Consider the following 24,920-nt stretch of genomic DNA (forward strand, 5'->3'; position numbering starts at 1 on the left):
ACTACAACCTCTGCCTCCCAGGTTCAAGAGATCCGCTCGCCTCAGCCTCCTAAAGTGCTGGGATTACAGGAGCATGCCACCACATCAAGCTAATTTTTGTATTTTTAGTAGAGGCAGGGTTTCACGATGTTGCCCAGGCTGATCTAGACTCAAGGGACCCACCCACCTCTGCCTCCCAAAGTGCTGGGATTATAGTTGTGAGCCACTGTGCCAGGCCAATCTCTTTCTATGTACAACCAGTAAGAAAAAAATGTGGTAAGAATCAAGTACTTTTTCTAACCTTGATTCCATCTAAGTTAGATTAGAAATGAGATCTTATAACCCAGTATACAACAGACTTTTACTGACTGTCCTATTTTCAACTTAGAGGTAGAACAGCAATATTTAGGTTCAGGCCTGGCTCTGTCCCCTATTACACTGCGACTCAGTCATTTCTCTCAGACTGTTTCCTTAAATATAAAAGAAACAAAATAGAGAAAGTCGTGGCTTAAGATTCACAGAAAAAAAGAGTCCAAATTAAAAATAAAATTATGTGGTCCAATCCACCCCCTTTCCAGTCTCATCTCTCAATGTACTAGGTCACACAAGCCCAGTGAAATTAGTTTACTTAAAACATTATCTCTGTTCCTGTTTTATGCTTTTACACACAAAACCATGCTGACTGCAAATATGTTGTACTCTACTGCCCCACCCTTTCCCAATGAAACCCACAACTATCTGCCTCCTAATCCAAAATTTGTATTTCTTCTGTGAAACACACTACCCCATGAACTGGGATATCTGGCTGAATGCTTACAGTATTTGGTTATATTCTGATGTGGCTTGATCCCAAACTAGATTATAAATGAATACAGTAGGGACTAGTCCTTCTAGCTTGCAACATAATAGACACATGTTTTTGAAAAGTGTGGGAAAACCCTCTGAAGTCTTATGATGGTATAGAATCAACCAGACCATTTGCATCAAATTTTATATTCAATGGCCCTTCTATTGTAATAAACACATACTATGGCAACATTTTCAGGCATTTGGCATCAAAGCAGATTATCTATTTATTTGTGCAACAAAACTGCATGCCTATTACATGCCAGGAACTGTGCACTTTAGCCACAAAGATGAAAAACATCGTGTTTATCAAGATCTCATATGCTAATGGAAAAGAGGAACAGGAACATGACAGCATGATAGGAACACATGTAACAAATAAAAGGGAATGTGTTATTTTCTGGACCAAAAAAAATTGGGCTTACAAGTCAATAATTGTTCCTGAAAGGTTTTATATCTAATTCTTAACACCACTATATAGTTAATATTTTACCAATTGTATGGAACATAAAACTGAGTCCCAGAAAGCAAACTACCTAAAAGTCTTTCTTGGAGTGGAAAACCAGGTATTCAAACTTGGATTATTCTGGTTTCAAGCAGTGTTCATGATGTTCCTAACACTTTGGGAGGTTAAAGCAGGGGTCAGATGAAGGACCTGGCACGTCACAATGTGTTTTGACTTTACCCTCAAATCTCTGGTGAATGAACAGTGTTTTAAAAACATTTTTCTGGAAACATATTTTTGGAAAAATGTTTGATTTTATGAATTACGCTGGAAAATGGTTTTAACCATTATCTAAAAAAAGTTTTGTTTTGAGATAGAATCTTGCTCTGTTACCCTGGCTGGAATGCAGTGGCATGATCTGGACTCACTGCAACTTCTGCCTCCCAGGTTCAAGCAATTCTCTCACCTCAGCCTCCCAAACAGCTGGGATTACAGGCACGTGCCATCATGCCTGGCTCATTTTTGTATTTTTAGTAGAGACGGGGTTTTGCGATGTTGGCCACACTGGTCTCTAACTCCTGATCTCAAGTGATCTGCCTGCCTCAGCCTCCCAAAGTGCTGGGATTACACTTTTAAATTTGTTTAGTTTGAGGCACTTCATAGGACAAGTAATGTATCTAGTAATTTCAGTTGAGTTCAGAGATTACAAATTCTAGAGTCATTGACAGGTAAGGGTATGGGAATTGATTATTGCAGTTAGTAAAATGGATAACTTAACATTGGTGGGGACACAACACTGGGAAATTCAACATTTAAGAAGCTGAAGAAACCAACTAGAAAAGGGTATTAGCATAAAAGCAAAGGAGTTTTAAGAGAATATATTTTTTCTTTTGAGATGGAGTTTCGCCCTGTTGCCCAGACCAGAGTGCAGTGGCGCTTCTCGGCTCACTGCGACCTCTGTCTCCTGGGTTCAAGCGATTCTCCTGCCTCAGCCTCTTGAGTAGCTGGAATCACAGACGTGCGTCACGACGACCGGCTAATTTTTCTATTTTTAGTAGAGACAGGGTTTCACCATGTTAGTCAGGCTGGTCTCGAACTCCTGACCTCGTGATCCGCCCACCTTGGTCTCCCAAAGTGCTGGGATTACAGGGGTGAGCTACCATGCCTGGCCAAGAGGATATATTCTTAGTAATCAAATGCTATGGGTTATTTAAGACCACCCGAAGCTCATAAAAATACAGAACTTTCGGCTGGGCACGGTGGCTCGAGCTTGTAATCCCAGCACTTTGGGAGGCCAAGGCGGGCAGATCACCAGGTCAAGAGATCGAGACCATCCTGGCTAACATGGTGAAACCCTGTCTCTACTAAAAATACAAAAAATTAGCCAGGCGTGGTGGCAGGTGCCTGCAGTCCCAGCTACTCAGGAGGCTGAAAAAGAAGAATGGCGTGAACCCAGGAGGCGGAGCTTGCAGTGAGCCGAGATTGTGCCACTGCACTCCAGCCTAGGTGGAAAACAGAGTGAGACTCTGTCTCAAAACAAAAAAAACACAAAAACAAAACCCAGAACTTTCACAAAATATTATAAATGCAAATAACTGCATGTTTCTTATTCCTCTGAAAAATAAAACTTACCTACATGGGCAGAGTTTGTGGAGAAAGGGAACTAGTTAACCCTTAGATACTTTTAGACGAACCCTTGAGTTTTGATGTCATTTGTAAAATCTTTTTCAGTCATTTAACTTTTTTTTTTTTTTTTTGAGACAGTGTCTCGCTCTGTCGCCCAGGTTGGAGTGCAGTGGCCGGATCTCAGCTCACTGCAAGCTCCACCTCCCGGGTTTACGCCATTCTCCTGCCTCAGCCTCCCGAGTAGCTCGGACTACAGACGCCCGCCACTTCTCCCGGGTAGTTTTCTGTATTTTTTTTTAGTAGAGACGGAATTTCACCATGTTAGCCAGGATGGTCTCAATCTCCTGATCTCGTGATCCGCCTGTCTTGGCCTCCCAAAGTGCTGGGATTACAGGCTTGAGCCACCGCGCCCGGCCTCATTTAACTTTTTTAAAAGAATGCAGCAATCAAAGCTATCTAATGTGTCCTCTTATCCTTTTTACTTCCATTTGCCCTTTCACTGGCCATACAGTGGGAGCATGGAACAAAACAAAGAGAGTTCGCCACAGAATGTCTGTTGTATAGATGTGGTCAGGTAAGTTGTGCTTGGGACACGGGAGAAATGCCTAGACTACCACAATATTGTTATCAAATGAACCAGAGAATAGTGAGTATTTTTGTTGCCTTTTCGAGTTTTTCATAGAATGAGGAAAACCAATTGAACATTTCCTATTTAAAGTAAGTGTTCTTCAGGAATGAGGTTATCACCTTAGCACAGCCTTCCTTCATGAAAAATTTAAATAGTAGAGATAAGACTAAACTTGAGGAACAGGTTCTCTCTTAACCTAACAACATTAAAACTTGTCAGAAATCCAATAGGGGCCAGGCACTGGGCATAATGTATAGGCAATTATGTGTGATGGAGAGGTGTAAATAGGCTTTACGGTACATTCACTTTTTTTTTTTTTTTTTTTTTTTGAGACAGAGCCTCCCTCTGTTGCCCAGGCTGGAGTAGAGTGGTGTGATCTCAGCTCACTGCAACCTCCACCTCCCAGGTTCAAGCAATTCTCATGCCTCAGCCTCCTGAGAAGCTGGGATTACAGGCGCCACCATGCCCAGCCTGGACTCACTTCTCTATGTTAAAAGGAAGGTTTACAAATTCCTGAGAGTTTAGTTGCTAAATTCTGACCTAGCATATAATAATTCAAGTGTTTAATAAATCAGTAGCAATTTTCCCAAATCCAGAGTTTGATATGGAGCTAAACCATGTCATGAGCTCACCTATCATTCAAGTTACTTTGCCCCTTAGGAATGAAGTCACTGGAGTAGAAGCAACCTGGTTTGAGAGGGTTATGTGGTACATCGTTTTCACAAATTTCAGAAATAATTTATACTACTTTACTTTCTAAGGAAGGTGGAAACCTAAAGTGGGTGAATAACTGAAAACTTGGGATTTTATTTTCCTATAGGTGGGGGTCTTGCTATGTTACCCAGGCTGATCTTGATCTCTTGGCCTCAAGTGGTGATCCTCCCAGCTAAGCCTCCTGAGTAACTGGGACTACAGGTGTGTGCCAGACACCTGGTTAATTTTTTAAAAAAATTATTTTTAGAGACGGGGGTTTCATCATGTTGCCCAGCCTAGTCTCTAGCTCCTGGCCTCAAGCAATCCTCCTGCCTCGGCCTCCTAAAAGTGCTGGGATTACAGGCTACCAAGGGTGGCCTCACAATTTTTTTTCTTTTTTTAAGACAGTGTCTCACTCTGTCCCCCAGGTTGGAATGCAGTGGTGTGATCTCAGCTCACTGCAACCTCCACCTCCTCAATTCAAGCGATTCTCATGCTTCAGCCTTCTGAGTAACTGGATTATAGATGTGCACCACCACGCCCAGCTAATTATTTCATATTTTTAGTAGAGACAGGGTTTTGCCACGTTGGCCAGGCTGGTCTTGAACTCCTGGCCTCATGTGATGCATCAACCATGGCCTCCCAAAGCGCTGGGATTATAGGCATGAGCCACGATGCCCTGCCAGCAATTACTTGCAAATGCTATCTATCATTTGTGGGCATTAGATAATAATCTAACAATAAAAGGTAATGCTTAGGATAGTTACAAATAAAATAATTTCAAAATTATTATTATAAAGCTAATCAGACTTACGTTAAGTATGTTGTGCACTGGCATATAATCTACCTTAAAAAACAAATGCAATCAGTTCCTTTTCCTTGGCCTAAAATGTAGACCTAAGATCTCAGCTTGCTTGCTAAATTTGTCTCCTATTAAGACTGAATCTACCCTGTTTTGACTTTTGTCTCTTAAGACTATCAAATGTCAATTATTTTTCTTGAAAGTCAATTCCTTCTTTTTCTTTATACTCACCCAGGCAACCGGTACAGATGTTTCTGTAGTATCTTATATACCTTCTTTATCACTCCTACTGATTCAGGCTCTTCTTGCTACATTGAGGGCTCTAAAAGCCAGTCCCCTCTTCTTCTGGGTTGAAGACAGGATGTGTTAAAATAAGTCTTTCTCTGTCCTGTGCCACACCTCAAAAGTTTAGTCATCAGCCAGGCACGGTGGCTCATGCCTGTAATCCCAGCACTCTGAGAGGCCAAGGCGGGCAGATCACCTGAGCTCAGAAGTTCGAGACCAGACTGGCCAACATGGTGAAACCCTGTCTCTATTAAAAACACAAAAATTACCCAGGCGTGGTGACAAGTGCCTGCAATTCCAGCTACTGGGGAGGCTGAGGCAGGAGAATCGCTTGAACCCAAGAGGTGGAGGTTGCAGTGAGCCGAGATCGCACCACTGCACTCCAGCCTGGGCAACAGAGCAAGACTCTGTCTCAATTAAAAAAAAAAAAAAAAGGCCAAGTCACCCTTCAGACAGTGTAAGTAGGGCAAAGATTATGAACTTTGGTGAGGTCAGGGAGACAGATGTTAAAGTTAATGCTCTGCCACCGTATAAAGTATATACAACAACATCCAACAATTCGATATATTATGAGAGCACTCTTTTGTGGGGAGGGAAGTCACACTAGCAGTTAAGGATTTCTCATCTGGCCTTAAATCAGGACTTTCCAGTAATTCCCCTGTTTTCTCATTAATGTCACCAAGGAACTGATGTGGCATTACCTTGCTAATTAAAAAAAAAAAAAAAAAAAATCCCAAACTCTGTTATTCTTACATCGAACTATACATAAAGAAATGGAAGTAGCACTAAAACTGAGCTAAGTTTAGGCTGGGCACAGTGGCTCACACCTGTAATCCCAGCACTCTGGAAGGCTGAGGCAGGTGATCCTGAGGTCAGGAGTTCAAGACACCAGCCTGGCCAACATGGTGAAACCCCATCTCCACTAAAAATACAAAAATTAGCTGGGCGTGGTGGTGCGCACCTGTAGTTCCAGCTACTCAGGGGCTGAGGCAGGAGAATGGCTTGAACCCAGGAGCTGGAGGCTGCAGTGAGCCAAGATCGCACCACTGCACTCCAGCCTGGGCGGCAAAGCAAGACTCTGTCTCAAAAACAAAAAAACAAAAACAAAACTCAGCTAAGTTTAAACTGGTAGAATAGAGTCTGGAAGAAAATAAATTAGTAAGTAAACATTTCCTTGCTAAACAACTGCAAGGGAAAAACCAGGATATAGTTTTACATTTGGGACAAATATTAATCAATATACTTTGAGAGGGGCACTTAAAAATACTCTTTTCAGGATAAGAAATATTAAGGCGATATATTCTCTAAAAGTAAGTTTCTATATAATCTAACTTAGTTTAGGCTTAACTTGTACGAAATACCATTTGTATTAGGTTGATAACCAATTTAGTTTATTAGGAATGGTACTATATAAAAGATATATGCTGACGGAAAGCACATTTGATACCTCAAAAGACAATGCTGACAACGCCACTTTTGCAGTGTGCTTACAAAGGAACAAAAAACAAAACAAACCCCAAAGGCCATTTCTTTCTCAAATAAGAAATACAAATGCAGGATAAACTTCAGTGCTTGCAGCAAAAGTAGGCATTAAGGAAAAATGCTATAAAATATATTAAAAATACGCAGCGCAGTTTTTTTTTTCTTCCCACCTTTTTGGGGCAGAACTATCTCTGGGCCATCAGCAGTCTTCTCTCTTGCCTGGAGCCTCCCTAACCTTCCATCTCTTATCCAAATTGTTGATCAAAAGAGCTCTTTAAAAAGAGTTTAAAAGCCAGTATTTACAGTTTATAGACTCTACAGTTAATCTTATCAATCTCTAAAAAATCTTGTACACATGAATGCCTATCAAGTGTCAAGCACTAGGCTGGGTTATCAACGTAAAGAATGACACATTTACTTGGGAGTAGGGATTCTGTGGAGTTTAAAGAGGCAAAGAAAAGGCTCCAATTGTGTTATCCAGAAGTGAGAAAGATGCACTCCAGGTAGTAGGACAAAAGCACAAAGGTATGAGATGGCATAGTACTTTTGAGATGGCGTGCATTTTAATTGTAGCACATCAGAAGATATGCTATGTGAACCTAGTAAGCTTATTGCAATTGCAATGTTCCAAAGTTAAGAGACAATGATTTCAACAAAAATAAGGAAAAGAAGGTTGGGGTGTAATTTACTCAAATAATCTTTGTGAGGGGATGGGGGAAGAAATTTCTGAGGAAACGAGTACCAAGCTTAGTATTTTCATTTAGCTCAGAAAGCCTGCAGTCCCCAGTAAACTTTTACATTGCCTACCTATAGCTCTGAAGCTGGCAGAGCTAAGATGGAGGTGAAAATTGGAGAGGTATTGGAACATAATAGGCCCAAATGAAATTGCCCAGGCATAATACATGAACGTATGAAGGCAGTCAAAGAAAAGTAATTCCAAGTATGAACAGTACTTAAAATGCCATGGGAAAGTCAAGAAAAATTGAGAGCTCAAGAAGTTCGTGGATTTGGCAATCAGGAACAAGGAAGGTACACTCTGATTAAAGGCACAAAACAAGGAAAGGGTGTTTCCATTCGCTTGGAAAATGGCCTCTTTTCCTTATTAAGGCACGGTGAAAGTAGAAACATTCTGAAAATTACCTTAAAATCTACTGACTTCATATTTAGTTCCTTTTTTAAGCAGGAATAAAAACTGCTATGAAGGAAGGGGAGACATCTTACACGTAACAAAGTAATCCTTGAAGACATTCAAGAGTTCTTAATGCTTTCTATTCAGAGTGGACCTAATTACATTCTTTGTACTAATTATTTATAGTTCATCCACATTCAGTTGCTTAATAACTGAAAAAGGAAATCCACAAAAACTAGTGAGGATGTAAAGATACACAAACAAATTAAAAACCCAATCTTGTTTTCAAACTACCAAGAGCCTACAACTAAGCCTTAAGGATCTGAAATAGCACAACCTTGACCTCAGGTTCTTTTCAGGTCCAGCAATCATTTTCTCCTAGCACCAAGCATAAGTGCTCCATCAAGAAGTAGGCCAGATTTTAGCTGCAAATGTGTTTGTTGAGTAACTCCCCACCCTCTACACCACCCAAAAGGAGAAGCCCTTTAGAAATTTTTGCTAGTTTTGACTACTATAGTTTAGCCAAGTGGGAAAAACAAAAAACATATTCTACCTTACTGAATATGCCAAAATAGCCCTTACAAACTGCTGGATATTTTCTCCTATCGAGGTTTCAAAAGCTAAAAGTATAGTTTTTACTACTACAAAAGTGCTTCAAATGTCATAATGATGCAGGAATCTTAAGGAATAATATTCACCGGAAGTGCTTATAATTGCGTCTTTTATTTTTAAAAACTACAAAAGGGCAACAGAAAGAAAACACACTAAAAGTACTGAAAAGTCTTACAACTTCATACAGTTTAAAACACGGCTTTTATTCTGTATTACTAACGCCTAATGCCAAAAATAAAAAATAAAAAGTAAAAAGCAGGCCTGGGGCAGTGGCTCAGGCCTATAATCCCAGCACTTTCGGAAGCTAAGGCGGGAGGATCTCGACAGTTCGAGACCAGCCTGGCCAATATGGTGAAACCTCGTCTCTACTAAAAATAAAAAAATCAGCCGGGTGTGGTTGTGGGCGCCTGTAATCCCAGCTACTTGGGAGGCTGAGGCAGGAGAATCGCTTCAACCCGGGCGGGCGGAGGTTGCAGTGAGCCTAGATCGCGCCACTGCACTCCAGCCTGGGCACAACAGAGCGAGACTCCGTCTCAAAAATAAAAAATAAAAAAAAATAAAAAAAGCAAATTCCACCAACAAAACTATATTCTTAAGGGATGTACAGATAGGAAACTGGAATAAAGAACAGGAAGTACAGAAGGAACAGTCTGAAAAGGACCCTTGAATTCAGATGGCTGCTTGTGCCGTTTAAAAGCAACTGAAGTGTTCCTGGGTGTTATTTACACCTTTACATTTGTTTCTAAACTTTGGAAATACTTTTCTATTTCAATCTGAGAAACTGTTTCCTCAGAAATTAATCGATCCTCCTTGACGTTGTACCCCCAGAAGCTAATTTACCCCTCACTAGGCCTCGCAGTGACCCTCAAGGACTCATAGTTGATTCCGAGTCCCACGTCAGAGAACTACCACCTTACATAAGTATACTTTGCGGGGAGAAAGGCAGATAAGAAAATAGGGCGCCAAACCTTCTCCACCAACAGCCGTCACACCCCACGAGGAGTGTCCTGCGGGGGCTTTCCCCTGGGAGCCGCAGCTGTTCTGCCGTATGGGGGAGGGGAACGCTTTCCAACAGTCATCTCTTCCTCTTCGGGCCGCCAACGCCGACCGCACCACAGTCTCCTCCGCCCAAGCCCTGTCCCCTCCCCCGCCCCGGCCTGGGTCGGAGCCAAACCCCACAGGAATGCAGCCCGGTCACATGCGCTGCGGCGGTGGACGTGCCTCTCCCCCCGCGCCCCAAGGAGACCCAGCGCCATCTTGCCCTGACGCAGTTACAAAAGTCACGGGAGAAATCCTGTCTCCTCCTCCGCGCCAGCGCCCCAAAGTTTCGCAGAGGCCGAGCCGGGGCCCTCACCTCGCGCAGGGACAGGAGAAAATGGTCAGGGAAGAGCCTTGCGATTCCCTTCGTCACTGCTTGGGTTCCACATCGGCCGCGGCAACAACGATCGCCATCGTCACTTCTCCCTCTCTACCTTTGCAACAGCCTCCCCCTACAGCTTTGGCCCCACCCGCTGCTGCAGGATGAGGTCATCGCCAGCCAACCACGACGCGCCCGACAGGACACATCAGGCGCCGATTGGCTGCCGAGACCACCTCTGCCTCTCCCCACTCCGCTCCCCCCCGCCCTCCGGGTCGCTGCGGGGCAAGGAGAAGACGCAAACCATTTCGGGGAAAGACCCCGAAAACAAGAGCCGGAATCGCCGTGTCATTTTAGTGGGGAAACCCTTTTATTCTTTGGTCTCCCCCTTTTTTCTTCGAGATCACTGTCTCTCTGTCCCTCCCTCGTTTAATCACCGCCACATAAAGGAATTCCCACTCCCCTCCCCGCACATTGTCCCACCGGTGGGGAAATCCTTCCCCGAGGCCAAGAGAAGTATAGGAGGCAGCGACGGCAACTGCACCGACGGCAACGGCAGCTTTTTACCCCGAAACACGGTGGCAGGGAGGCGGCGTTGACGGTGGCTGCATTTTTCCTGCTGCTTCTCCCCCCGACCTCTTCCGTTTCTTGCTCCTCCATCGAGACAGCGCGGGACTCGCCAGCTCCGCTTTTATCCGGTGCCCGGAGCCTGCGCACTGGAGCCTCCTCAGCCCCTAGTGGGCGTCGAGTGACACCCCAACCGGGCTCACCCAGCGCCGGAGGCCAGACTGGGCTGGGGGAGGAGGGGGAGAGGGACGGAGAGACGGGACTGGGGTTGTTTGGGAGGAGAAGAAAGTGTATCGCTTTCGAAGGGTAACGGGAGGGAGTTCGTTCCCAGGCCCTGCTGTCCTTGTCCGTGCACCCAATACTGGCATGCCCAAGCTCACCTATATCCAGATTTGAGGGCCACTGGGGGAAAGGGGGAAAGAACCAGTCCCACCGAACACCGACACTTCCTCAAACCTTCGGTGGATTGTTGAATGCATCTGTTGTCAGAAATACAGAGACTCCGTCCCCCTCACCGCCTCCAGTTTGCTATCTTCGAGCCTCCGCTGAGAGGCAACGGCGGGCGGCAGCCCACAAGCAAAATGGCGCCGGGCAGCTTCATCCCCTCCCCCTCTGCCCCTGCGGAGCGGGACGGGCGGGCCCCGTGCACTTGCCGCCGCCGCCGCCGCCGCCGCCGCCGCCGCCGCCGCCGCGGCCGCCGCCGCCGTCGCCGCCATTTTCCCAGAGCGAGAAGCAGTGACACTGAGCGGGCGCAGGGGGCCGAGTCGGAGACCGTGCCGGAGTTCGGGAGCGGCAACAGAGTGGGCATAGACACTCCGAGCAGCCTCGCCGTCGCCTCTGCGTTCCTGTTGACTGCCTGGGTGCCCCCTCCCCTACTCGGTTCCTGGTGAAGAGGCTGCGCGCTGCTGTTTGGGGAGGGGGTGTGTGGAGCCGGGTCCTGTGTCCGCAGTGGCTGCTGTCGGGGGGTCGCCTGTGTGCGGAGGTGCGGAGAGACTCCTTGGGGGTCGAGCACATAACGGAGTTCGGGTGTCTCGTGTGTGAACATCACAGGTCAGTGCCTGTCGTCTCCGTGGGAGTTCCTGGGGCTTACAGGGTTGGGGGACTTGTGTTTGAAGGGGGAGGGAGGTCTCTCATCTTTATCCTTAAGCTGGGGGAGTAGACGTTGACTCTCAGGTGTCTTTGCCGGCGCAAGACGTTGCTTGCTTAAATCCAATGTATCCTTTCTTTTCCCTGACCCTAGAAATGGAGCATTATGGCGGGTTTTAGGGTTGGGGAAGGGGAAACTGGCAGTTAAACCCCTTTGAGAGTGGGAGTTAGGGAGGGGGCGCACTCCTCATTGGCAGCGGGTTAAGGCCGCTTGAGTGAAGAGGGAGGCTTGTGACTGTTAGTAGGGTTTGTGTCGAAGTGGTCCCAGGAGCTGCCAGCGCTCCCTTTTCTCAACCGTGTCTTGTTCAGGTGCTGAAAAGCCATATAGGCCCCATTTTCCTCTTCCATTTCTTGATGGGCAGTCTCTAGTATAATGTGCACATGAATACGAAGGGGGTAAGAAGAACGCCCTGGGCATCTCTCTTTGTGGGAAAGCGAGACAGCTAGCTCCTCATCCTCTACTGGAGAGGGTGAACCCGCCCCTGAGGTGGTCACCCCAGTACCCAGCCTTCTGAGTCTCCTCCCCCACTCGTTTTGCATTACCGCCGTGCTTTACTGTGCCGGAGCCTTAGGATCTACAATATGGCTCATTTCAGAAAAGCTTATTTTGACCAAGGGATTGGCACAGACCCTGTGGCAGCAGACACAGATGAGAAACAAACGGTTCACTGTGCTAAACGAGGTGGGGGTGAGAAAAAACAATCCAGAGTGCTCTCTTCTACTGGCCTTAGTTCCGTATAGATCCGTCCTTGCTGGGCTCTGTCTTAAGAATGATACAATTTAAAGTCAAAGAGAAATCGCTAGAGTTAGTTCTAGAGTAAACCTCGTTTTGCCTATTTTGTTCCCCTTTTAGAGATATGAATAAGGTAAGGTGTTTGGAGTTCTGGAGACCTTGGAGAGAATTAAGTGAGGTGCATTCAACTCTAGGCTGGAGACACGAATACCTATTTGGAAAATAGTCTGTTTTTTCCTTCAATTTCTGAGATGGGGAGTAAAAACTGAAATTTCCCTCTTTTGTCCTTTACAGATTCTAAAAATGGCGGCCCCAGGCTGATGTTGTGGTAATCTAATCAGCTCGGGTCCTCCACACCCCATGCAGTGCGTTTGTCTGCAGCATATTACAGGCTTATTATGTTTACATGAAAAGACAGGGCTTTTTTTTCCTTCCCCGAGCCAGTTACAAAAATGTGTTGATTTTTTACTGCAAATTACAATGCTGTGTTTTAGTTGATTAATTTGATTCGTTTTTCCTGAAAGACAAATAAAATGTCTCCACTTTTGGAAAAAAAAAAAAAAAAAAAAGCCTTGCAAATTTCAGTGGTGATGATAGGTGCGCTTCAACATTAAAAAAAATTATTTTGGTACCAATAATAGTTTTTGTTTGGTTTAATCCAGCCATGTTTTATTCAGTATGCCAAAGTAGATTAAAATGTTTAATAAGTGTAAAAGTACAATCTATTTTGTATGATTAAATGTTTCAATCTAGAGTAAGACATTTCCCAACCACTTCTTGACCCATTTTGTGGATTTTGGTTTTTGTATGCTGTTTCAGCTTAAATTTTAGGGAGCTGTACAAACAAGCCTAAACCTGTTACTTCATTGGGTGTAGAGATGCCATTATATTTTGCCATCCATTTTTCCCATGTATTTAAGCTTTCCTTAAGAATTTTCAAAGTTGATTGTGTATTTGGTAAAGTGAAGCTCTGTGCTGCCTTTTAACAATCGTCTTACAGCATACTATCATCATTATGTAAGTTTAAGGCTCCGATTCTTGATTTTTTTTCCTCTTCAAATATGCCCATTTACCTATTATAGGATTGTGGAATTTAGTCTGTTTTAATAGACCATAAATAAAAACATTACCATAATAGGGTCTTGAATCCATTTTATGCTCTTTTCAGAATCTTACAGACTGAGACTGAAAATTAAATGGTGTCAAGTGTTATTTAACTGTATTTTTTAAAGTGTGAAAGATTAGAATTCACTTTCGTAGTGGGAGTTCTATCTTTTTGGGTTGAACTAAGCAGTGAGATATGAGTGGGCCATTAATGACATTTAATGACCATTCTGATTGTGAAGCAACGGAAAGATGAGTGCCTTTCAATCCAGTAGTACTTAAAAAGGTTGGAGAGTATACACTGTTTCATGATTCTTTTATTCCATTGTAAATATTTTAGAGCAGCATTTACTTCATATGGTGACTGTATCAACTAGGTTGATGATAAGGTTCTAGCCTACGAAATAATTAGAGAAGTAACTGGCTTAGGGATTTTCTACATACCAGTGAGCTTCATCATGGAAGACTGAGCACACAACCTTACTTAGAATATTTGAAATATTTTATTATAAAGTGAAATGTTGGTGGGTAGTGGGCGAGTTTGTATAGGAATTTGAGGTCAGTACTCATTTGTATTTTGATATGAGCAAGTATATCAGTCCAGATTCTTCACTGCTGTGTGAAGATTGTGCATTTATTTTAAAGGCTAGGTGATTAAGGTCTGTGGTTCAGAAGCTTGGTACTTTAAACTTACTATTCAGTATACAAAGTCAGTGTATTTTTATAAATTTGATTTGTGTGGCCGTAGGAGGGAACAGTGTGCCCAATGTTTTTCTTCGTAGAGACCTTGGTCAGGTCTAGACAGACAAAGCAGTTGAACTTATTTGGCTTCAAATTAAAAATACCAAGTTAGAAATTATAGGAAAAGCTGTCTTCAGTTTACTAGCTTTCTTCGTATTGGCTTGCTTTATTGCTTTAGGTTTTGTTTGTTTCTTTTTGGTGGTGGTGGTGGGTGTTTTTATTTTTATTTTTATTTTTGATGTTTTAGTTCCTGTAAAATGAGACTGGCTTTTTTTTTTTTTTTTTTTTTAAATATTGTACCTTATTTTGAATGGTTACTTTATAAATAACAATGCTATAATTGTTTGTTTTTTGTTAATTTACTATGTATGTTTTAGGTTAGGATTGTCTAGGCAAATTTATTAAAAGGTTAGGCATAATTTTTGTTCCCAGAGAGTTTTGAAAGAATTTGGTCCCTTGGGGGAAGCTAGTCAAATAGTCTTTGTTCTAGGATAGCTGAGTTTGAAGGATTAGTTGTTTATCTGTTTAAGTGGATTTGTAGAAAACTATAATGTAATTGGAGAGTAAATTTTATTTTTGGAGCCTACATTTTGATCATATATCCTTTCGTTGTCAGTGTAAATAAAAGGATCTCTCTGATCCCAGTTTAAGTGTAGAGCCTTGACAGGTCTCCATTTCCCATCAACTCTGTAGGACTAATAACTGCCCTACAATTTTGGCTTGTCTGACTTCCTCACAGCTTCCAGCGAGAAATCTTTGCCATATATGCCCCCAGTAAACTCTAGGACTTCTTGAATCTATTGAGGAAGTAAAGAGAAAAGCTAATTAATAGGAGAAAAATTTCCCCTTAGTATATACCTTAGTGGTCTTAGGGAAATAATAATTTCTTAAATTGGCTTCTTAATTTCCAAGAATAATGTACTCATTTTCACTCATCAATCTCCTAAAGAAACCTGTGGTTTAATTTTTAAAGGTGTGTTTTATGTAAACCCTAACAACTCTGCATTTCTGGAAGCTACTACTAGGACTTAAATGTGTACAACCATACTGTGCTTAAAATGTATAAAACCAACAGAACTTTGAAGAGCTATCAAAACTGGTTGGGAAATACTAGTATGCAGTTTTCTCAACAGATGCTATTTTATGTTTACTATTTAAAAATTATTTTAATAATGTATAAAAACTTTTATCTCCAAAGGATTTATTTTTAGCAGATGGTAGGTGCTTAATTATTTCTTGGATGTGAATCTTTTGTTGAAGCAAACACATTTACATCTCAAATACGTAGGGTGATCAGGGACTGTTCCCAGTTATGTGTTAGAATAAATGTTAAGTATTTGTATTCTGTGAGACTTTTTTCCCCCAATTTCATGATAATTTATGAGACTTTTTAATATTGAAAATATAATTATTTTTACTTTATGGTAAAATTGCTTTTTGTGTTGACTGGCAAATTAACAGGAATACTATTTGAAATATTACTCTATGAATGTTACTGGCTTTTAGACTGGGTTTAAAATTGAAATAGCTCGTATTTGCTACCTGTTTTGTAATGTGCAAAAGTTGGGGGGAGCCTTATTTTTTTCTTGACATTGACAGGATAATTTTTTGTATTACCTACAAATTTACTTAATATGGAGGAATAATATTTGTTGTTGTTTTCTACACTAAATTAGAAGTGGATGGTATTTAACTAAAAATCTTGCAATTGCTATTAAACATTTTACTTTATATAAAAAAGGTGTATTTTACTTTATATAAAATAAATATGAGTATTTTACTTTGTATAATATAAAATAAGTGTTTTACTTTATATAAAATACTCATTGTTTAATAGCAATTGCAAGATTTTTAATAGCAGTTGCAAGAGATAGGAATTAACCATATTATGATGCAAATTGCTTTTTGTTATTGTGAACTTCCATGCTAAGTGCTACATTAAAAATCAAATGAAGATGACCCAGACTAAGTTAATTAGATCTTAATTCAAATCTTTAAGGATAAAAGAAGTTTTTATTAACCATTGTTAACTAGGATGCCTTTTACTTAAATCAGAGTCAGGAAAAGCAGTTGGTCTTGTATTTCACTAGATAACATGTTTTCACTTGATATGAAGTTAATTCTTTTTTTCCCTCATGAACAGCTCATAATTGGATTTTATATTTGGACAGAAAAACTTTTTTTATTGTTAGGTGAATTTTACAGTTTTATTGGAAATCTTATTTGGTTATTTACCAAAACTATTTAAGCTTTTTGGGATGTTGGACATTTTCAATGCAACAGGTCAACAAGGAATTCTTTTTTGATGTGTTGCATTAAGATGCCATTAAAACAGACATTATAGCTTTTAATGATTAAATAATTAACCTGTAATGTAAATTAATGTGTAAACTACTTGTTCATTTTTAATTAAAATATTTTGTATTTCAAAACTTTGAAACATGAAATCTGGGTTTAGAAAGGATCTGCATGCAGGTCAACGTGATAAGCAATGATCTATGTAGCTTTATTTTTACAACACTTGAACAGAGAGGTAATTTCTTAGCAACTCTTAGGTTGCTTAGAGTTAATCCAAAGGAAGAAACAGTCCTTCAGAAGACTAGGACGTATCAGATATTAATTATTAAAAATAGGCTGGGCACAGTGGCTCATACCTGTAATTTCACTACTTTGGGAGGCCGAGGCATTTGAGGTCAGGAGTTTGAGACCAGCCTGGCCAACATGGTGAAACCCCATCTCTACTAAAAATTACAAAAATTAGCCAGGCGTGGTGGCAGGTGCCTGTAATCTTACCTACTCAGGAGGGCAAGGCAGGAGAATTGCTTGAACTCAGGAGGCAGAGGTTGCAGTGAGCCAAGATTTTGTCACTGTGCTTCAGTCTGGGCGATAGGGTGAGACTCTCTTTCAAAAAAAAGTAAATTAAAAACAAAAAATTCTTGGTCCTGAATTTTAGTATTGAGAAAGATGATTTTGAGTAATCACACCGGTGTAATAGCCAACTTGGTTGCAGCATTTAAGGTCTTGCCTGTCTAGCATACGATAATGGATTGAGTTAGTTTTGGTTTGCGGTACTTACAACTTTAAAGTTCACCTGGCCGGGCATGGTGGCTCACGCTTGTAATCTCAGCACTTTGGGAGGCTGAGGCAGGTGGATCACCTGAGCTCAGGAGTTCAAGACCAGCCTGGCCAACATAGGGAAACCCCATCTCTGCTACAAAAATTAGCTGGGCTTGGTGGCGGGTGCCTGTAATCCCAGTTACTTGGGAGGCTGAGGCAGGAGAATTGCTTGGACGTGGGAGGCGGAGGTTACAGTGAGCCGAGATTGTGCCAGTGCACAGCCTGGGCGACAAGAGCGAAACTGCATCTCTAAAAAAATAAATAGAGTTCGTGTAATTATGTTGTCTCATGTGTTATCTGAGACCAAAAATGTTTGAATTTTTTCATTTATCTTGACTTTTGTTTTCATAGGGTATTTAAAATAATTTCCATTTAAAGTCTTAAAAATTTACACTTACAAATTATTTTAAACTTATTTTAGTTGAATAAGTTTAAACTTAAAGATTAAATATGTTTTCCTGTTTGGCCTAAGATGAAGCCTAGTGTCAGTGGGTTTTAGTAAAAAGTGAGGAATATGGTGAAAAGAATTAACCATTACCACTTCGGATACTGTGAGGAAAACATAATTTGGGTCTTTCAGAGGTTCCACATGTAAGGAGAATGTGTATGAGAAAGATACACTTTTCTAATATTTTTGTTTTCTTATTTCACAGACTAATATATGTAATTGTTTCTATTTTTGAGTTTACAGAGAGATAATCTTGAGTTCTTCTTACCATCTTGCTTTATATAACATTTAAAGAAAGACAGCGTTCAGGAATTTGAAAACCCCATTTCCTCTTTAATGAAGTGGCTGAGATGGGAAGATTCATGATGTGACTAATTGGAATGGTTAGGACTGTGGTCCAGTAGCCATAAATAGGGGTCTGAGGTTGGTCTGATACATAGTAACTCTTACCCAGAAAATAAGTCTCTACTTCTTCTCTTTCAATGAAGCTGCTTAATTGGTTGCCTTGACACAGTCTTATTACATCTTACATCATTAAGCCTTCACTGTAACAATATTTTTGAAGCACAGACAAAAGATGAATTTGAGTAGCTATTATTTTCCTGGCACCACAGATACAGAGAGAGATAAGACTGTCCCTGCTTTGAGAGAACCCGTAGTTTATTTCACCTTCTTAAAAGCCTGCTGTCTTAGAGTTTTTTGGATGCAAGGAACAGAAATCAGCTCTAGCTAGCTTAAATAAAGGATTTGTTATAAGGCTATAGGGAAATCTCACATAATTTATTTGAAGAAAGTACAGATGGGCCTCACAGGAATTGGCAAGGTGTCAAAGAGCCACTATTCACCATCTTGATCCCTTCTAATTATCTGAGACTAGTTAGAGAGATGGTGGTGGGGTGGGTGTTTATGGTGTGTAGAGTGGCGTTTCTCAGATGTAAAGCAAGAGAGAGACAGCTTTAATTCTCCTGAAAACAATCACCTTTTTTTCCAGGGATGTTCAAAGGTATTTGGGAGGGCTTCCAAAACTAAATAATTGATACATCAAACTGATGATTCAGTTTTTAATTAAAACATTGCCACACACATATGATGAGGAATGCTTAAAAAACCAAGGTATTTTTGGTTTTTACTTAAAAATAATTTAAAATTTACGGAAAATTTACTTGAATAGTACAAATAACTCTCTTACACCCTGTACCAAGATCACCTGACTTGTGATATTTTGCTGTTTGCTTTATTATTCTGTTTATATATACACCTGTTATTTTTCTTGAACCATTTGAGAGTGGGTTTCATTGCCAGTAGTACTGGCCCCTTTACAGCCCTTATTACTGAAGTATGCATTTCCTAAGAACATGCATGTTTTCCTAAGTAACCAGAGTAGTTGTCAAATTCAAGAAATTTAACATTGATGTAATAATACTAAATAGTCTATATTCTAGTTTTATCAATTGTCCCTGTTATGTCCTTCATTAGCATTTTTTTCAGTACCATTAGCCAATCCAAGATCACAGATTGCATTTAGTTTTGTTGTCCCTTAAGTCTCTTTTGATCTGGAACAGTTTCTCCATCTTTGTCTTTTATGACATTGGAAGGCTTATTATTTATATATTGCCCCTCAGTTTGGCTTTGTCTTAGGGTTTCTTCATTCAGATTATGCATTTTTGGCTGGAACACTGGCTTAGTAATATGTGTTTTTCTATCGTCTGGAGGCATATGATGTTTGTTTGCCCTTTACTATTATGTTCATTTTGATAGCTTGGTTAAGGTGTTGAGTAGTTTCTCTATTGTATAGTTGCTGGGTTTTTTTGACATTACTAATTAATTTGTGGGGAGATACTTTGAGATTGTATAAATATCCCTTTCCTCATTAAACTTTCCTCTTCAAGATTTAGCATCTATTGATGATTCTTGCCTGAATAAAGTTTTTACTGTGTTGGTTGTAAATACATGAAAGTTTTTCTTTTCTTTTGCTTAATTAAAAAAATTTTCTTCTTTTCTTTACTTGGGTATATACATATACACCAGGGTTTTTAACTGATTTGTTTCTGGATAGTTGGGATTGTGGGAGTTTCGTTTTCTTGTTTTTTCTCTTCCAGCTTTTCTGTAAGGCATATGGGCTGCTTTTAAAATCACAAATAAAATAAATTTTAAGGAAGAAAAGTATAGATAAGTTGGACAGTATTATATGGATAATATTCCTGTACAGTTTTCCACCCAAATGGGATTTAAATAGTTTCCTGGATGCTGATCTAATTTGAAATCCAGAACACACACAAAAAAGATGTGCTTCTAGTTCCTTATTTAGTCTTTAAAACTATTGCTAAATGAGTCATGAGTTACAGTTGTATTGTTTAGGTTTATGATTTGCTAATGCCAGCAGCTTAATTTCGAAGGGCCGAAAACATCTTTCAATTTTGATACTCCCTTTCTCCATTAAAAAAATCCATTACCCCATCTCTACTAAAAATACAAAAAATTAGCTGGGCTTGGTGGCGGGTGCCTGTAATCCCAGCTACTTGGGAGGCTGGGGCAGGACAATTGCTTGAACCTGGGAGGAAGAGGTTGCAGTGAGCTGAGATTGCACCATTGCACTCCATCCTCAGTGAGAAGAGTGAGACTCCATCTCAAAAAGAAAAAAAGATCGTTAAGCAATTTTTTTTTTTTTTTTTTTTTTGAGACGGAGTCTCACTCTGTCGCCCAGGCTGGAGTGCAGTGGTGCGATCTCCGCCCACTGCAAGCTCCGCCTCCCGGGTTCACGCCATTCTCCTGCCTCAGCCTCTCTAGTAGCTGGGACCACAGGCGCCCACCACCAGGCCTGGCTGATTTTTTTGTATTTTTAGTAGAGACGGAATTTCACTGTGTAAGCCAGGATGGTCTGGATCTCCTGACCTCGTGATCCGCCCACCTTGGCCTCCCAAAGTGCTGGGATTACAGGGGTGAGCCACCGTGCCTGGCCCCGTTAAGCAATTTTTAAAAAGTAAAATAATATTTTTTTGAAAACATTAAGATAGGTTCTTTTTCACATACATTTCACATTAATGATTTTTAAAAGCGGATTGGTGAGATGGTATATACACAGATGGTAATACAGCAGAGCATGAAACATCTGTAACTCTAGGGCAAAGCGGTATATGGTTTCTAGAACTTTGTAATTAAAGAAATATATACTAAGGTTAAGAAGAACAAGAAAAGGGAAAGAAACAGGAAAACACTTAGTCTTTTATTACATTATAATAATACTCATCAGTTTTATGTATTTTCTTTCAGTGATAGCAAAATGTTAGTAGTGAATTTGGATGATTTAATTTCTTTGGAAATTTTCAGACAGCAGGAGAAGAAAATTTTGAGACTTACAGAGTGCATATTCTCTAAAACGTAAAATTTTCATATTTCACAACGGTGGAAATTAATGAAATACAGTGGATACTTACCATTTGGTAGGTGCTTTAAAAAATAATTTGAATTGACTGTGTGCAAATATGTCTTAACAGATTAATGGAAGTTCAGTTTGTGGTACTACTAAGTCTTATTTCAGTGTTTAAACAAAAGGTATGGCAAAAGGTACAAAAACAAGCCCCATGGTGAACGAAAGGATTTTCTTTCAGGCCAGAACTCCCATCCTGAACTTGTAAAGGAGCACCTTAATTGACTGAAGTTAAGAATCTACATTTAGAATTGACTTAAGAGATCGCTTTGTTATTTTTTTTTCACTGTGACCCAAAGACCTCATGTATCAGTTATATTAAAATGAACATTCTTGGGGCCCCTTTCCAGACCAGTATAATCAAATATTTAGAGTGGGTCCTTGAATTTGGGTTTTAGTACTGGCTGCAGCTCATTTTTGTATTCCAGTTCTCCGCTTTTATTTTATAAGCAGACCGAGCTCCAGAGAGTTTAAATGATTTTCCCAAGGTCATAAAGTTAGATAGTGGTTAATCAAGGTTTAAAATTTAGGTCCTGATTCTTGGTGCTTTATACTTTTCCAAGAAATCATGCTGGACATTTCTCTTTAAAAGGCAGGCCACTATTTTCAGAGTATCTGAAGTAAGCAAATACTGGTCTTTGTACAGTGTCATGTGACAGACTCTCTGTCTGCTGCTTTTGTGTATTCCAGTTCAAGATGATTCATTGGTTTCCAGAACCTATAGGCTATTTGGATAAGGAGCTTAATTGAAATCACAGCAGTACAAATTGGGATCAAGTTGTGGTTGAGCCTTGAATGCCAGAATAAAAGCATATATACTTAAGAGGAGTGCTACTGAAAAATTTGCACTGGGGAATGACATATGGAACATGGCTTATTTACCTCCAATTCTTAAGATGTAAAAGTAACATATGTTTGTTAAAAGAACTCAAAACAGTACTTCTTTAGAAGCTGTATTGTATAGAGTAGAGACTCCAGAACCGTACCACTTTGGTTTGATTGCTCTCAAATCAGGTTGTACTACGTTGGGCAATGTTTTTTACCTCTTTGTGGTTTTGTTTCTTGGTCTGCAAAATGGAGATAATAATAGAACCTATTTCATAGAGTGATTTTGGGAATTCAATAAGTTAATTGGGGTAAAATTCTTAGTAAGCTCTCTAGCCTTTTCTGTGATAGTTGTTTCTGGAAAAAAGTAAATCTCTCACTTCTGTGTATAAGGTCTACCATATGCTAAAGTGATCACTATTTATAGTTTTTTTTTTCTAAAATGTTTTATGTAGGTACTATAGATGTTTCCCTAATCTTCATTTAACCAGTGTGCAGGATTAATAATTCTTCTTTTAAAAATACTAATGTCCATGTAAGTTGAATGAATGTAAACTGCTTTCTGCTGCTTCCACCATTTGAGTTGAATGCTCATGGAAGTCATAGGTTTGTTCCCAAATTGGCTAATTCCATTGTACTTGTAATGTGTTTGTATTATTCTATTAAATGTTACATAAACCAATGATAAATGAATGTGAAAAGAGAACTGTGTAAAAACAAACTAAGTTAAATGCTTTGGAAAACTTGATAAAGGCAAATTAATTGCTGAAGAACATTGTAGTCAGGTTAGGTGTGGGCACGATGACTAAAAGATTATAGGGAAAAAATAGAAATCTAGAAGGAAGTCTGCTTTCAGATTGCCCCAGAAAAATCTAGGTAGCTTATTTTGAAATATGTTGAACAAAAAACTGTAGACAATGCATTATTGATCTGGTTTATGTAGGAACAAGAAACTAGAATTCTAGTCTGGGGAGCTATACTCAAAGAATACATTTCGGCTTGAAACTAAAAAATTGATAAGGACGTTTTAAATTAAAAGTACAGTATTTAAGATATATTTTTTGTAATTCTCCATATTAACCTTGATGAACTCACAAACATCTAGTCTCTTGTGTATATGTAAATTTAGATTTCTTTAATTCAAAAGCGGATGGATCCAGTTACATACTGTAACTCTTTTGATCATTTAGTGTCTTGGAAATCTAAAAATGGGACTTCAGGATCTGACTCTGGTTTATCCAGTGGGATTTATAGGACTCTGCTAGATGAAATAACAGATTTCAAGTGGTTCTGGAACATACCAAGATCCAAAGACCTTTGTTGTCTTGTGAGATTTAAATTCTTTTTAAGGGAACTTTTGCACTCTGATAATACTGTAAACTAGATTAATTTAGTGGCAGATAGTTGAGTGCCTTCCTATGTAAAAGCATCATAGTAGCTATCAATTTTGTTTTGTTCATCTTGCACATACTGCTTCCTAATGGAAATAAGTGATGATTGTGTTGGTTAATATCGCTGGAGTCAGATTGTGTAGTTTTTTCAAATGTAAGCCTGTAATTGGTGTACAGTAACCTAGTTGCTGTATATTAGTATTAATCGTTAGCTATACATTAATCTGTCAACCGTTTGATCTTTGAATTGTATGTTAAAACTGGCAAATCTCATGGATGTGATATGGTTGTACCAAAAGACAAATGCTGTTTTATTGTGTAATTCCTTTGAGAATAATTGTGAGAAACTGGTATTTATCATTTAAATTGATCTAGAGTGATAGTGCAAGTTATAGGTCAAAGAAGATTATGTTGGCATAGCTTAAAATTTCACTTACAGAAGTTTAAAATTGATACCTCTTACCTCCTGAAGTAAATAGTTTATTAAGGATTTTGGGAAAAACAATTCTAGTTCAATCCCCAGCTACACATAGCAATTTCCTCATGCTTAAATGGTTTTTATGAGTGGCTGATGAGCTCACTATATGTGGGTTATTTTTCATTTATATATAATCCCTTTGCAGAAAGGCTCCCCCCGGTTTTTTTTTTTTTGATACAGGGTCTCGCTCTGTCGACCAGACTGGAGTGCAGTGGCACGGTCATGGCTCACTACAGCCTTGATCTCCCAGGCTCAAGCGATCCTCCTACCTCAGCCTCCCAAGTAACTGGGACTACAGGCACCATGCCACTATGTCTGGCTAATTTAAAACAAAATTTTTTTTTGTAGAGATAGGGTCTCATTAAACAGCCCATGCTGGTCTTTCACTCCTGGGATCAAGCAGTCTTCTCACCTCAGCCTTAACAGTAAAGCTGGAAGGTGAAAGTGAGTGTAGTCTGTCTCATAGCAAATGTACTGGTCCCTTATAGGACTCATTGTATCCACCAACCTCATTCTTGACATTTTATTTTTGCCTGTATTCTGAATTTTTTCAGAGATTGTGTGCTTTTTTTGAAGTTCAAGACAGGCTACTCTAAAAGCTCATGTGTGTTTGCATAGTATTTTTCTTACTGGATATGTGGATCTGTTAATTCCATAATTCATTTTTTGTGTGTAAAGTGCATAGACATTTTCTTTCCTTAAGCTTCAACTCTCTAGTTGTATTATACTAGTCTTCCCATTTCCAGGTTTTTGTTTTTCTATTTACCGTATGAAGAGGAGGAAGCTGATCTTGGGATATTGTAAGTCTTGGAATTAAAAGACAGGAAAATGCTGTAGACGTAAAACTATTTAAACTTGAAAGTATTTACATATATATATTTATAATTAATTTTGGTCCCTTACTGATTTTATGGGTTTATTAAGTACTTAGGAATTAATCCTACTCTTACTTTAGTCTTAGGATTTTTATAGTAAATATTTTAAATACATCTGAAATATTAAGATAACTATTCAAATACAGTGATAGAGTTGCTCTTCTTTCACCATTTGCTTAGTGGC

The 24,920-nt window shown here is 39.9% G+C and overlaps 2 protein-coding genes across 3 annotated transcripts in view; one reads left to right on the top strand and one right to left on the bottom strand.

The window, feature by feature from the left end:
- Nucleotides 1-10,143: 10,143 nt before the first annotated feature.
- Nucleotides 10,144-11,476, bottom strand: LOC112621773 (zinc finger X-linked protein ZXDB-like). Its single transcript, XM_025381158.1, has 2 exons — nt 11,092-11,476; nt 10,144-10,930 (listed from the first exon to the last, which is right to left on the bottom strand). The coding sequence occupies exons 1-2, from the start codon at nt 11,463-11,465 to the stop codon at nt 10,828-10,830; spliced, it is 477 nt and encodes a 158-aa protein (XP_025236943.1). The 5' UTR covers nt 11,466-11,476; the 3' UTR covers nt 10,144-10,827.
- KMT2E (lysine methyltransferase 2E) overlaps nt 10,928-24,920 on the top strand; it is a 99,811-nt gene continuing 85,818 nt past the window's right edge. Inside the window, exon 1 of one of the 2 annotated variants that reach the window (XM_025381144.1) lies at nt 10,928-11,501. The gene's annotated coding sequence lies outside the window, so the exon portion shown is untranslated. The remainder of the gene's footprint in view (nt 11,502-24,920) is intronic. The other variant, XM_025381145.1, reaches the window with a different exon arrangement.

Source organism: Theropithecus gelada, chromosome 3 (assembly GCF_003255815.1).
Source record: "Theropithecus gelada isolate Dixy chromosome 3, Tgel_1.0, whole genome shotgun sequence".
Classification (NCBI taxonomy): domain Eukaryota; kingdom Metazoa; phylum Chordata; class Mammalia; order Primates; family Cercopithecidae; genus Theropithecus; species Theropithecus gelada.

Coding starts and splice junctions, on each gene's coding strand:
- LOC112621773 (XM_025381158.1), bottom strand. CDS start 11,465: ATGTGCTCGACCCCCAAGGAGTCTCTCCGCACCTCCGCACACAGGCGA. Junction 10,931..11,091: donor GGCGGCGGCAAGTGCACGGG/GCCCGCCCGTCC, acceptor TTCTGACAACAG/ATGCATTCAACAATCCACCG.